At 54.2% G+C, this 14,059-nt stretch overlaps 1 protein-coding gene across 2 annotated transcripts in view; it reads right to left on the reverse strand.

Annotated features, from left to right (window-relative positions):
* ift22 (intraflagellar transport 22 homolog (Chlamydomonas)) overlaps window positions 1-12,664 on the reverse strand; it is a 48,184-nt gene extending 35,520 nt beyond the window's left edge. The window contains exons 1-2 of one of the 2 annotated variants that reach the window (XM_059655452.1): window positions 12,545-12,664; window positions 2,649-2,731 (exon numbers count right to left, since the gene is read on the reverse strand). In XM_059655452.1, coding sequence (XP_059511435.1) covers window positions 2,649-2,731; window positions 12,545-12,583 — 122 coding nt within the window. In that variant the 5' untranslated portion in view covers window positions 12,584-12,664. The remainder of the gene's footprint in view (window positions 1-2,648; window positions 2,732-12,544) is intronic. The other variant, XM_059655453.1, reaches the window with a different exon arrangement.
* Between the last annotated feature and the right edge of the window lie 1,395 nt (window positions 12,665-14,059).

A 14,059-nucleotide genomic window follows, 5' to 3' on the forward strand; every position in this document is an offset into this window, starting at 1 on the left:
AATGTAGGTTAGGTTATTATGTTTTATTTTTGGATTAGGATTATTCCACGGCACAACATCGTGGGCCGAAGGGCCTGTACTGTGCTGTACTTTTCTACGTTCTACGTATGTACGAAGCAACTTAATTGCCTCATCAACTGAAAAATTACATGCACTTTGAATATGAATATGCAAACAATTGTTGTTTGTCTCCTGTATTGTTTTAGAAGGTGATGCAGGCTCATCTGGTTGTTTGTCGATGTATATGGGAACATTTTCTGCACTTATCTCTTCCTTGATTGCGATCATAACCTCTGCCTCTCTCATATATTGCAAGAAGTAGGCCATTTGCAAAGGAGATCCTTCTCTGTTTCTTATATTATGTTGGAGAAGTATTCTGAACCAGTGGGGGAGTAGCAGGAAAAAGTCAGTGCGACCAGCCGTGGGGGTAAAAGCAGCACTAAGTTAGTGAGAACACAGCAGGAAAAAGTGAAACCAGCAATGAGGATCAAAGCAGGGTGAAGCCAGAGGGGAACAACAATATTCAGTATCACCACTACTGTAGGACTCCTTTGTCCTAGATCACCCAAACTAGAAAAACAGCATCCATGAAGGTGCCAACCATTTTGATCATCTCCAAGAGGCTCCAGAGAGTGTAATATTAGAGTTATGTCTGCCCTGTTAGGAAATAGATGAGAAGCAATTTCTTCTCTCAGAAGGTAGTGAATTTGTGGAATTAGAGTCATAAAGTCAGAGTCACAAAGCACGGAAACAGACCCTTGTCACACTGACCAAACATCCCAATCCGATCTAATCCATTTGCCAGCATTTGGCCCATATCTCTCTAAATCCTTCATATTCATACTCAGTTACCTTTAAAATGTTGTAATTATACCCACCTACACCATTTCCTATGACAGCTCATTCCATAACCTCTAACAACCTCTAAGAAAATGTTACCCCAGGTCTTTTTTAAATCTTTCCCCTCTCATCCTAACCTATGCCTTCCATTTTTGGATTTCCCCACCATGGGAAAAAGACCCTGGCTATTCACCTTATCCATGCCCCTCATGATTTTATAAACTTCTGTAAGGTCATCTTTTAGCCTCTGACCCTCCAGGGAAAAAAGCCCCAGCCTATCTAGCCTCTCCCTATAATTCAAACCCTCCAGTCCCAGCAAAATCCTTGCAAATCTTTTCTGCACTCTCTCAAGTTTAACAAGATCCTTCTTAAATTATGGCACCACATTAGCCAACCTCCAGTCTTCTGGCACCGCACCCGTGGCTGTCGATGATACAATTATCTCTGCTAGGGGCCCAGCAATCCTTTCCCTAGATTAAAACGAACTTTTGGAAAAAACCTGATCAGATACTGGGGATTTATCTACCTTTATGCATTTTAAGACCTTAAGCACCTCCTCTTCTTTAATATGAGCTCTTTCAAGATATCACTCTTTATTTCTCCATGTTCTCTAGTTTCCATATCCTTCTCCACAGCAAATACTGGCACCAGATATTCATTTAGAATCTGACCCATGTCCTGATTCCACACATTGATGGCTATATTGATCTGTAAGGGGCCCTATTCTCTCCCTGGTTACTCTTTTGCCTTTAATGTATTTACATAATTCTCTTTAACCCCATTTGCCAGGGCTACCTCTTGTCCTCTTTTAGCCTCCTGATGTCCCTACTAAGTATACTCCCACAGCTCTTATACTCCTCTAGGGATTCACTCGATCCCAGTGGTATATACCTTACATATGCCTGCTTTTCCTTGACCAGAGTCGTAATTTCTCTAGTCATTCAGCATTCCCTGCAACTACAAGCCTTGCCCTTCACACTGATAGGAATATACTATCTCTGAACTCTCATTATCTCATTTTCAAAGGCCTCCCAATCCCCAAACATTCCTTTGCTTGTGAATAGCCTCCCACAATCAACTTTTGAAAGTTCCTGTCCAATACCATCAAAATTAGCCTTACTCCAATTTAGAACTTTAACTTTTTAATCAGTTCTATCTTTTTCCATAACTATTTTAAAACTAGTAGAAGTATAATCAAAATACTCCCTCACTGACACCTCCGTCACTAGTCCTGCCTTATTTCTTAACAGGATCTCAAGCTTTGCTCCTTCTCTAGTAGGTAAGTCCACGTATGGAATAAGAAAGTTTTCTTGTACACACTTAACAAAGTCCTCCCCATCCAATTCTTTAAAGCAGCAGACCATGAAGGCTGGGTTGTTATGCAAGCTGAAGACTGAAATAGACAGATTATTAAACAGTAAGGGGAATCAAAGGTTATGGGGAAAACAAGTTGAGGATTATCAGAACAACCATGATCTTGTTACCACTTCCATGCTTTACAGTATAACGGTCATCAAAGGCATGTCTAATCTGTGTATATCTGATACCTGAGTCCACATTGATATTTCCAGTGGTGACCATTAGATGGCAGCTTGAAGCTCCTGTTCCTCTCCGTCCCTGATCTCAGTAACCAACCATCTGTGTAATAAACTGCAAGCCCTCAACAGCCTAGAGGTGCCTGTGGCTCAGAAGACTTTTCACAACAAAATGTGTAATAAGATGGTAAATATCTGCTGCCAGCACAGCAACTGCTTCTATAAGAGACGGTCAGACAGGAAGTGCCATTTTAAACAAAATAACTCACTGACCTGACACCTTGTGTTGGGCTGTAATCACCACCAATGGCTTCAGTTGCATCTGACAGAAAATTTGCCAAAACAGATTTTCCACTCTGCAATTGAGAAATTCAGGGGTGTATAAGTATACAGCAACCAGACCAGAAGTTACTGTGGATGACTGCAGTAGCACATGGTATTAACAGAAACTCACCCACTCCAACCTCTTCCTCACAGAATGTGCAGCCCTCCACTCCAATCCCAACCTCACCATAAAACCCGCGAACAAGACAGGCGCAGTTGTAGTATGGCGCACTGACCTTTACATCAGTGAGGCCAGACACCAACTCTCCAAAACCTCCTCCTACTGTCCCCTGGATCACGACCCCACCCCTGAGCACCAAAACATCACCTCTCAAACCATCCACAACCTCATCACAGATAATGGGAACTGCAGATGCTGGAGAATTCCAAGATAATAAAATGTGAGGCTGGATGAACATAGCAGGCCAAGCAGCATCTCAGGAGCACAAATGTGCTCCTGAGATGCTGCTTGGCCTGCTGTGTTCATCCAGCCTCACATTTTACAACCTCATCACCTCAGGTTACCTCCCACCCACAGCCTCCAACCTCATCGTTCCCCAACTGCCTGCTTCTATCTCCTTCCCAAAATCCACAAACCTGCTTGCACTAGCTGACCCACTAAACTCAAATAAAACAAGAAAATAAAGGCATTTCTGATGAAGGGTCGAGGCCCGAAACGTCAGCTTTCCTGCTCCTAAGATGCTGCTTGGCTTGCTGTATTCATCCAGCTCCACGCCTTGTTATCTCGGATTCTCCAGCATCTGCAGTTTCTATTATCTCTTAGCAGAAACCTAGGTCCAACTATACTTTTCCGCTTAATGAACCCCCTCCCCACCCTGTCCCGGCTACATCTTCAACTGTTTGTCCATCAAGGTCATTGCAGTGACAGTCTAGTTCTGGTCACCAAATTACACCCTAGCTTGAGTCCCTACTCCTTTGGCACATTTCTTTCTGAGCATCTCACCTTATTCCACTTCTGTCACCTCCCAAATGCAAGAAATATCTTCTCATGGAGATAGCTTCACTGCTTTCCTTCCTTAGGGTCTACAATGAGCTTCTGTAGGCACCTTGCAAAAGAGCTAGACCCCAAATAATTTACATCGGATTTTTAAAACTCCAACGACCTAGCCTTTGGAGATCCTCCACTGACCACACTTTTAAAGCTATTAATTTACTCCATTGCACTCACTGAGACAATTTTGCCATTTAGAAAATCAGAATATAATCCAACATAGTTTTTCAAAGGGAAATTGTTATATTAATTCAGTAGAATTCCTTAATTATGTGAAGAAACAGGGAATAAGCAGGTGTAGTATATGACCAATTTCATGGCTGGGGCTGTTAAGTGGCAAGTAACACGTATGTCACACAATTGCAAGACAATGACCATCTCCAACAAGATAGAATGTAACCATTTTACCTTGATATTCAAAGGCATTACTATCACTTTAACCCCTACCTGTGCAGGGGATGACTTTAATTTTTCAGATGCTTCCAAGTTTATCAGCAGGATAATATAGAACTCCAAAAGAATACAGAGAAAAGGACATGGTGGAGAGGACAGGTAGTTGACAGGTGAGGTTCAGTGCAGAAAGGTGTGAAGTAATGCATTTTGGTTGGAAAATCATGGATAGATAATACAAATTAAGGGGTTCAGTACCAGTGTGATTTTGATGTATATGAAAACAGGTCATTTAGGAGTGCCAGGACAGGTGGAGTGAGTAGTTAGTAAAGCATGCAATATCCTGGACTTTATTAATACGTACATAGAGTATAAAAGCAAGGAAGTGATGCTGAACTTGCAGAAGACTTGGTTTTACCTCTGCTGGAGTACTGTGTACAGTTCTGGGTGGCACATTATAGGAAGGATGTGAACTCATGGGAGAAGGTGCAGAAGAGATTTACAAGAATGGTTTCAGGCACGAGGAACTTCAATTACAAGAATAGATTGGAGAGGGTGGAGAGTGTATAGAAGTTTACAAAAACATGAGGAAGCTGGATACAGTAGGTGGGGACAACTTGTTCCGGTTCATCAAAAGGATTAAGAATGAAGAGACACAGTTCCTACTATTTCTGAGTTCTTTAATTCGAGATTTATTGAATTATTATCCACCATCTGCCATTGCAGGTTTCGAGCTGCGTCCCGAGAACATTATCAGGATAGTTGAATGAATAGTCTAGCGATAATACCACTCGGCCATTACTCCTCCAATAGCCTCATGAATGCCTCAATTCACCCTGTCTTTACCACATTCCCAGACAGTGCATTCTACAGAGCTACTGTCTCCCTGTCGCTTCTTCATTCCCCATCCCCATATCCCCATCGGCACCCCCATCCCCATATCCCCATCCCCCCCATACCCCATCACCTCCCATCCCCATATCCCCAACCCCCCCCATCCCCGTCCTCCTCCATCCCCATATCCCCACCCCCCCATCCCCATATCCCCATCCCACCCCGTCCCCATATCCCCATCACCCCCATCCCCATCCCCCCATCCCCATATCCCCATCCCACCCGATCCCCAAGTCCCCATCCCCATATCCCCATCACACCCCCCATCCCCATAGCCCCATCACCCCCCATCCCCATTCCCCCATCCCCATATCACCTTCCACACCATCACCCCCATCCCCATATCCCCATCTGCCCCCATCCCCATATCCCCATCCCCATATCACCCCCCATCCCCATATCCCCATCACCCCCAATCCCCATCAACCCCCCACCCCCATCACCCCGCCATCCCCATATCCCCATTCCCCCCAAACCCCATATCCCCACCCCCGCCCATCTCAATATCCCCATCCCCATTCGCCCCCCAATCCCCATATTCCCATCCCCCCCATCCCCGTAGCCCTATCCCGCCGATCCCCATATCCCCATCCCCCCAATCCCCATCCCCATGTCACCTTCCACCCCCATCCCCATATCCCCATCACCCCCCATCCGCATATCCACATCACCCCCCCATCCCAATATCCCCATCCCCATATTCCCATCACCTCCACATCCCCATCCCCCCATCCCCATTCACCCCCCATCCCCATCACCATATTCCCATCCACCCCATCCCCATCCCCCCCATCCCCATATCCCTATCCCCGCCCATCCCCATTCACCCCCCCATCCCCATATCCCCATTTTCCCATCCCCCCATCCCCGACCCCCTCCTTCCCATATCCCCATCCCCTTCCCTATCCCCCCATCCCCATATCCCCACCAACCCATCCCCATGCCCCCATCCACATATCCCCATCACACCCCCAACCTCATATCCCCATCACCCCCCCATCGCCATATCCCCATTGCGTCCCCATCACCATATCCCCATTTCCCCCCATCACCCCCCATCCCCATATCCCCCCCATCACCACCCATCCCCATATCCCCATTACCCCCATCCCCATATCCCCATCCCCCCCATCACCGCCTATCCCCTAGTCCCCATCCCCATATCCCCATCACACCCCCCATCCCCATAACCCCCTATCCCCATATCCCCATCCCCCATCCTCATCCCAATCCACCCCCATTACCCCACATCCCATATCCCCATCACCCCCCATCACCATATCCCCATCCCATATCCCCATCCCCATCACCACCCCATCCCCATATCCCCATCCCCATATCCCCATCACCCCCCAATCCCCATATCACCTTCGACCCCAACACCCCCATCCCCATATCCCCATCACCCCCCAATCCCCACATCCCCATCACCCCCCAATCCCCATATCCCCATTACCCCGCCATCCCCATATCCCCATTCCCCCCATCCCCATATCCCCATCCCCCCAATCCCCATATCCCCATCCCCGCCCATCCCAATATCCCCATCCCCATATCCCCATTCGCACCCCCAAACCCATATCCCCATCCCCCCCCATCCCCAGAGCCCCATCCTGCCGATCCCCATATCCCCATCCCCCCAATCCCCATATCCCCATCGCCCCCAGCCCCATATCACCTTCCACCCCCATCACACCCCATCCCCATATCCCCACCCCCCCCCAATCCCCATCCACCCCCAGCCCCATATCACCCCCCATCCCCATATCTCCATCCCCATATTCCCACCCACCCCATCCCCATCCCCATATCCCCATCCCCCCAATCCCCATCCCCATTCACCCCCCCATCCCCATATTCCCATCCCCATCCCCCTCCTCCCCATATCCCCATCCCTATATCCCCATTCCCATATCCGTATTCCCTCCCATCACCCCCCCCATCGCCATATCCCCATTCCACCCCATCCCCATATTCCCAGTCCCCGCATCAGCCCCCAATCCCCATATCCCCGCTCTTCCACATCACCCCACCATCCCCATATCCCCATTCCTCCATCCCCATATCCCCATCCCCCCCAATCCCCGTTCTCCCCATTCCCCCCCATCATCCCCCCATCCCCATTCCCCCCCATCCCCATATCCCCATTCCTCCCCATCACCCCCCAATCCCCATATCCCCATTCCACCTCCATCACCAACCCCATCCCCATATCCCCATTCCTCCTCCATCACCAACCCCATCCCCATATCCCCGTTCCCCCCTCCATCACCACCCCCATCCCCATATCCCCATACCACCCCATCCCCATATCCCCATTCCCCCCATTCCCCCACCATCCCCATATCCCCATGCCCCCACCGTCCCCATCACCCCCCGTTCCCATATCCCCATCCCCCCGGTCCCCATCTCCCCCCCACCGTCCCCATATCCCCATCACTCCCCCGTACCCATATCCCCATCACCCGCCCCCGCCCCCATATCCCCATCAGCCCCCGTCCCCATATCCCCATTCCCCCCTCATCCCCATAACCCCATTACGCCCATTCCCATATCCCCATTACCCCCCATCCCCATTCCCCCCATCACCCCCCATCCCCATATCCCCATCAACTCCCCATCCCCATATCCTCATCACCCCCCATCCCCATATCCCCATTCCCCCATCCCCGTTCCCCCCCAATCACCCCCCCCATCCCCATATCCCCGTTCCCCCCCAATCACCCCCCCATCCCCATATCCCCGTTCCCCCCCAATCACCGTTCCCCCCTAATCACCCCCCCATCCCCATATCCCCATTCCCCCCAATCACCTCCCCATCCCCATTCCCCCCAATCACCTCCCCATCCCCATTCCCCCCCATCACCTCCCCATCCCCATTCCCCCCCATCACCCCCCCATACCCATTCCCATCACCTCCCCATCCCCATATCCCCATTCCCCCCCAATCACACCCCATCCCCAAATCCCCGTTCCCCCCATCCCCAAATCCCCGTTCCCCCCCAATCCCCAAATCCCCATTCCCCCCCCATCCCCATATCCCCATTCCCCCCATCCCCATATCCCCATCAAACCCCCATCCCCATAACCCCCCCATCCCCATTCTCCCCATATCCCCATGACCCCCCAATCCCCATTCTGCCCATATCCCCATCGCCGCCCCATCCCCATTTTGCCCAAATCCCCATCGCCCCCCCATCCCCATTCTCCCCATAGCCCCCCCATCCCCATTCTCCCCATATCCCCATCGCCGCCCCATCCCCTTCACCGCCCCATCCCCATTCTCCCCATATCCCCATCACCTCCCCATCCCCATTCTCCCCATCACCCCACCATCCCCATTCCCCATCCCCATATCCCCATTCCCCCCCCATCACCCCCCCATCCCCATATCCCCATTCCCCCCCCATCAACCCCCATCCCCATATCTCCCCCATCACCCCCCCATCCCCATTCCGCCCTCCATCACCAAACCCCATCCCCATATCCCCATTCCCCGCTCCATCACCACCCCCATCCCCATATCCCCATACCACCCCCATCCCCATATCCCCATTCCCCCCTTCCCCATATCCCCATTCCCCCACCATCCCCATATCCCCATTTCCCCCATCAACCCCCATCCCCATATCCCCATTACCCCCCATCACCCCCCATCCCCATCACCCCCCCATCCCCATATCCCCATTCCCCCCCATCCCCATATCCCCCACCATCCCCATATCCGTATTCCCCCCCCTTCACCCCCCATCCCCATATCCCCATTCCCCCCCCATCACCTCCCCATCCCCAATCCCCCCCCATCCCCATATTCCCTGTCCCCCCATCAGCCCCCAATCCCCATATCCCCGCTCTTCCACATCACCCCCCGATCCCCATATCCCCATTCCCCCCCATCACCCCCCCATCCCCGTTCTCCCCATATCCCCATTCCCCCCCCATCATCCCCCCATCCCCGTTCTCCCCATATCCCCCCCATCATCCCCCCATCTCCATTCTCCCCATATCCCCATCACCTCACCATCCCCATTCTCCCCATATCCCCATCACCCCGCCATCCCCATTCCCCCCATCACCCCCCCATCCCCATTCCCCCCCATCACCCCCCAATCCCCATATCCCCATTCCACCTCCATCACCAACCCCAAAACCATATCCCCATTCCCCCCCATCCCCATATCCCCCACCATCCCCATATCCCCATTCCCATATCCGTATTCCCCCCCAATCACTCCCCCATCCCCATATCCCCATTCCCCCAATCACCTCCCCATCCCCATTCCCCCCCATCACCTCCCCATACCCATCACCTCCCCATCCCCATATCCCCATTCCCCCCAATCACACCCCATCCCCAAATCCCCGTTCCCCCCCATCCCCAAATCCCCGTTCCCCCCCAATCACCCCTGCAATCCCCAAATCCCCCTTCCCCCCCACTCACCCCCCCATCCCCATTCCCCCCATCCCCATCAACCCCCTATCCCCATATCCCCATCAACCCCCCATCCCCATTCCCCCCATCCCCATCAACCCCCTATCCCCATATCCCCATCAACCCCCCATCCCCATCAACCCCCCATCCCCATATCCTCATCACCCCCCCATCCCCATATCCCCATATCCCCGTTCCCCCCAATCACCCCCCATCCCCATTCCCCCCCCATTCACCATATCCCCATCAAACCCCATCCCCATATCCCCATCAACCCTCCATCCCCATATCCTCATCACCCCCCCATCCCCATATCCCCATTCCCCCATCCCCATCCCCGCCAATCACCCCCCCATCCCCATATCCCCCCTAATCACCCCCCATCCCCATATCCCCATTCCCCCCATCACCCCCGCATCCCCATCCCCCCCCATCACCCCCGCATCCCCATCCCCCCCCATCACCCCCGCATCCCCATCCCCCATATCGCCATCCCCCCATCCCCATATCCCCGTTTCCCCCCAATCACACCCCATCCCCAAATCCCTGTTCCCCCCCAAACACCCCCCATCCCCATATCCCCGTTCCCCCCAATCACCTCCCCATCCCCATTCCCCCCCATCACCTCCCCATCCGCATTCCCCCCCATCTCCATATCCCCATTCCCCCCCATTCCCATATCCCCATTCCCCCCAATCACCTCCCCATCCCCATTCCCCCCAATCACCTCCCCATCCCCATTCCCCCCCATCACCTCCCCATCCCCATTCCCCCCCATCTCCATATCCCCATTCCCCCCCATCCCCATATCCCCATTCCCCCCAATCACCTCCCCATCCTCATTCCCCCCATCACCTCCCCATCCCCATTCCCCCCCATTCCCCCCCATCACCTCCCCATCACCCCCCAATCCCAATATCCCCGCTCCTCCACATCACACCCCCATCCCCATTTCCCCATTCCCGCCCATCCCCATTCCCCCCAATCCCCATCCCCCCCATCCCCATTCCCCATTTCTCCATCACCCCACCATCCCCATTCCCCCCATCAGCCCCCCGTCCCCATCACCCCCCATCCCCATAATCACCCCCATCCCCATAATCACCCCCCATTCCCCATATCCCCATTATCACCCCCCCATCCCCATATCCCCGCTCCTCCACATCACCCCCCCATCCCCATTCCCGCCCATCCCTATTATGCCCATTCCCCCCCATCCCCATATCCCCATTCCCCCATCACCCATATCCCCCGCCATCCCCATACCCCCATCACCCCCCATCCCCATATCCCCATCGCCCCCCATCCCCATAACCCCATTCCCCCATATCCTCATATCCCCCGCCATCCCCATATCCCCATCGCCCCCCATCCCCATATCCCCATTCCCCCATATCCTCATATCCCCCGCCATCCCCATATCCCCATCGCCCCCCATCCCCATATCCCCATCGCCCCCCCATCCCCATATCCCCATTCCCCCCCATCCCCATAACCCCATTCCCCCATATCCTCATATCCCCCGCCATCCCCACATCCTCATATCCCCATCGCCCCCCATCCCCATATCCCCATCGCCCCCCCATCCCCATATCCCCATCGCCCCCCCATCCCCATATCCCCATCGCCCCCCCATCCCCATATCCCCATCGCCCCCCCATCCCCATATCCCCATTCCCCCCCCATTCCCCCCCCATCCCCATTCCCCCCCATCCCCATATCCCCATCGCCCCCCATCGCCCCCCCATCCCCATATCCCCATTCCCCCATCACCCCCCCCATCCCCATATCCCCATTCCCCCATCGCCCCCCCCATCCCCATATCCCCATTCCCCCATCGCCCCCCCCATCCCCATATCCCCATTCCCCCCATCACCCCATATCCCCATCACCCACCATCCCCATATCCCCATCACCCCCCCATCCCCATAGCCCCCCCATCTCCATTCTCCCCATATCCCCATCGCCCCCCCATCCCCATTCTCCCCATCCCCATATCCCCATCGCCCCCCCATTCCCATATCCCCATTCCCCCCATCACCCCCCCAATCCCCACTCTCCCCCATCCCCATCACCCCCCCATCCCCATTCCCCCATCACCCCCCAATCCCCATTCTCCCCCATCACCCCCCAATCCCCATATCCCCATTCCCCCATCACCCCCCAATCCCCATTCTCCCCCATCACCCCCCAATCCCCATATCCTCATCACCCCCCAATCCCCATTCCCCCCAATCACCCCCCATCCCCATTCCCCCCCATTCACCATATCCCCATCGTCCCCCCATCCCCATATCCCCATCGTCCCCCCATCCCCATATCCCCATCGTCCCCCCATCCCCATTCTCCCCCATCCCCATATCCCCATTGCCCCCCATTCCCATATCCCCATTCCCCCCCAACCCCATATCCCCATCACCCCCCATATCCCCATAGCCCCCCCATCTCCATTCTCCCCATATCCCCATCGCCCACCCATCCCCATTCTCCCCATCCCCATATCCCCATCGCCCCCCCATCCCCATATCCCCATCGCCCCCCCCGTCCCCATATCCCCATCGCACCCCCCGTCCCCATATCCCCATCGCACCCCCCGTCCCCATATCCCCATCGCACCCCCCGTCCCCATATCCCCATCGCACCCCCCGTCCCCATATCCCCATCGCCCCCCCGTCCCCATCGCACCCCCCGTCCCCATATCCCCATCGCACCCCCCGTCCCCATATCCCCATCGCACCCCCCGTCCCCATATCCCCATCGCCCCCCCGTCCCCATATCCCCATCAGCCCCCCCGTCCCCATATCCCCATCAGCCCCCCCGTCCCCATATCCCCATCAGCCCCCCCGTCCCCATATCCCCATCAGCCCCCCCGTCCCCATATCCCCATCAGCCCCCCCCGTCCCCATATCCCCATCAGCCCCCCCCGTCCCCATATCCCCATCAGACCCCCCAACCCATCAGTCCCCCCCCATCCCCATCAGCCCCCCTGACCCCATATCCCCATCAGCCCCCCGTCCCCATCGCGCTCTCTTTCTCTCACAAACTGTCCTCCTCACTCATCCACTCTTTCTCCCGTATTTCCCCCTCCCCCTGCTCCCATGCCCGTCTTTAACGTACCTCTCGGGGTCCGAGCAGCAACAATTTGATGTTAAACATGGCGGCTGGTCAGGTGACCGCCGCTTCCGTTACCATGGAAATTGCCTCACCCGCCGCCGGGGCTGAAAACCCCGCCCTCCCCCGGCCGTTTGCCGCCGAACGTCTCCGATGCGGCGTCGAAATCCCCGCCTCCTCCGCGGATGAACACAAGAGGTCAAGGAGCATCAGCGGAGCCGGAAGGTAGACGCTTTGGGCCTAGATCAGTTAGGCCACAGGTTAGCCATGGCCCGAATGAATAGACGGTAGGCTCGAAGGGCTAAATTGCCTACTCCTGTCCCTGTGTTCCTCCACCACCGAAAGGCTGGTGGACATTGATAGTTTAAGGTCCCTTGGGCTCACAACCCCAGCCCTATGCCACAGCTTCAGAGTTAAAAAGTTCCTTTTCAGTGTGATCCCACCTCTGCTCTTCCGCTTTCTGGAGTTTCCACATTCCCTCTTATGTCTGCCAGCTGCTTCAGTTTCCTTCCGAAGTTTAAAGATGAGCATTGGCCATGCTAAATTGTCTGTGGTGTTCATGGATGTGTAGCCTGTGTGGATTAGCTGAGGTAAATTCGGGGGTTACAGGGATAGGCTAGGGCTCTAGGCATGTTGGTGCAGGCTTGATGGTGTTCTCTCTGCAGTGTATGAATGAATTCTGTGATAGCAATTAACGATTGACAGACAGTAGCAGTCGCATCCCAGGAAAGATAAATAGGCGTATACTTGCAGAAGTTTTTATTTAATTTTTTTGGTTGTTTTCTGTCATTAAAAAAGTCAGAGGAAATTTTAAGTCACTGTGTCTGTAATAACTATGTTATCACAATGATTTGTTTTAATGTAAGCTTTTAAGTCATCTGTCTTACAAATGCTGCACACATCAGATAGGGTTTTTGTTTCCTTTGAGCCTATTGTACATTCTGCTCCTTTCTGTGATACTTTGGTTATCATTATCCTGCACTATTGCCTTGCCATTGCTTTTTAAGTTTCCAGATTTGTACTACGTGATCTGTCCCATGAACATAGCCCAGACAATCACGCAAACCCAGCCTTCAACAAAGACTCCCAGCCTCCGATGACTCCTAACCCCAGTGCAGACATGACGAGGGGCCTGCCATGGCTGCATTGCAGCGTACTATGGCGACCTCCCAGCCTGAAGTATCGGCTTCCTGCCATGGTGTGATGATCTTCTGGCCTGGTGTACTGGCCTCCTGGTCCTGTGAAGCATAGCAGCCTGTAGTGGCGACCTCCTGGCCTGGCGTGGTGGCATCCCATGGCAACTTCGCAGTGTAGTGAGGCAGCTGCCCAGTGTGGCATCCTATCAGCCGAGCATAGAGGTCTCTTGGCCTGGCCTGGCCTGGCCTTGGCACGGTTTTCCAGTCTTAAGGTGGCACCAAAGCAGTCTCCCAGCCTCACGATCCTCAAGGTGAAACCCACCACAGTCTGGAGCCAGGGCCTAGTGCAAACTGGAGGCTATGTGCTAGCTTGGTATGGTTTGGA

This window comes from Stegostoma tigrinum, chromosome 27, assembly GCF_030684315.1.
Source record: "Stegostoma tigrinum isolate sSteTig4 chromosome 27, sSteTig4.hap1, whole genome shotgun sequence".
NCBI lineage: Eukaryota > Metazoa > Chordata > Chondrichthyes > Orectolobiformes > Stegostomatidae > Stegostoma > Stegostoma tigrinum.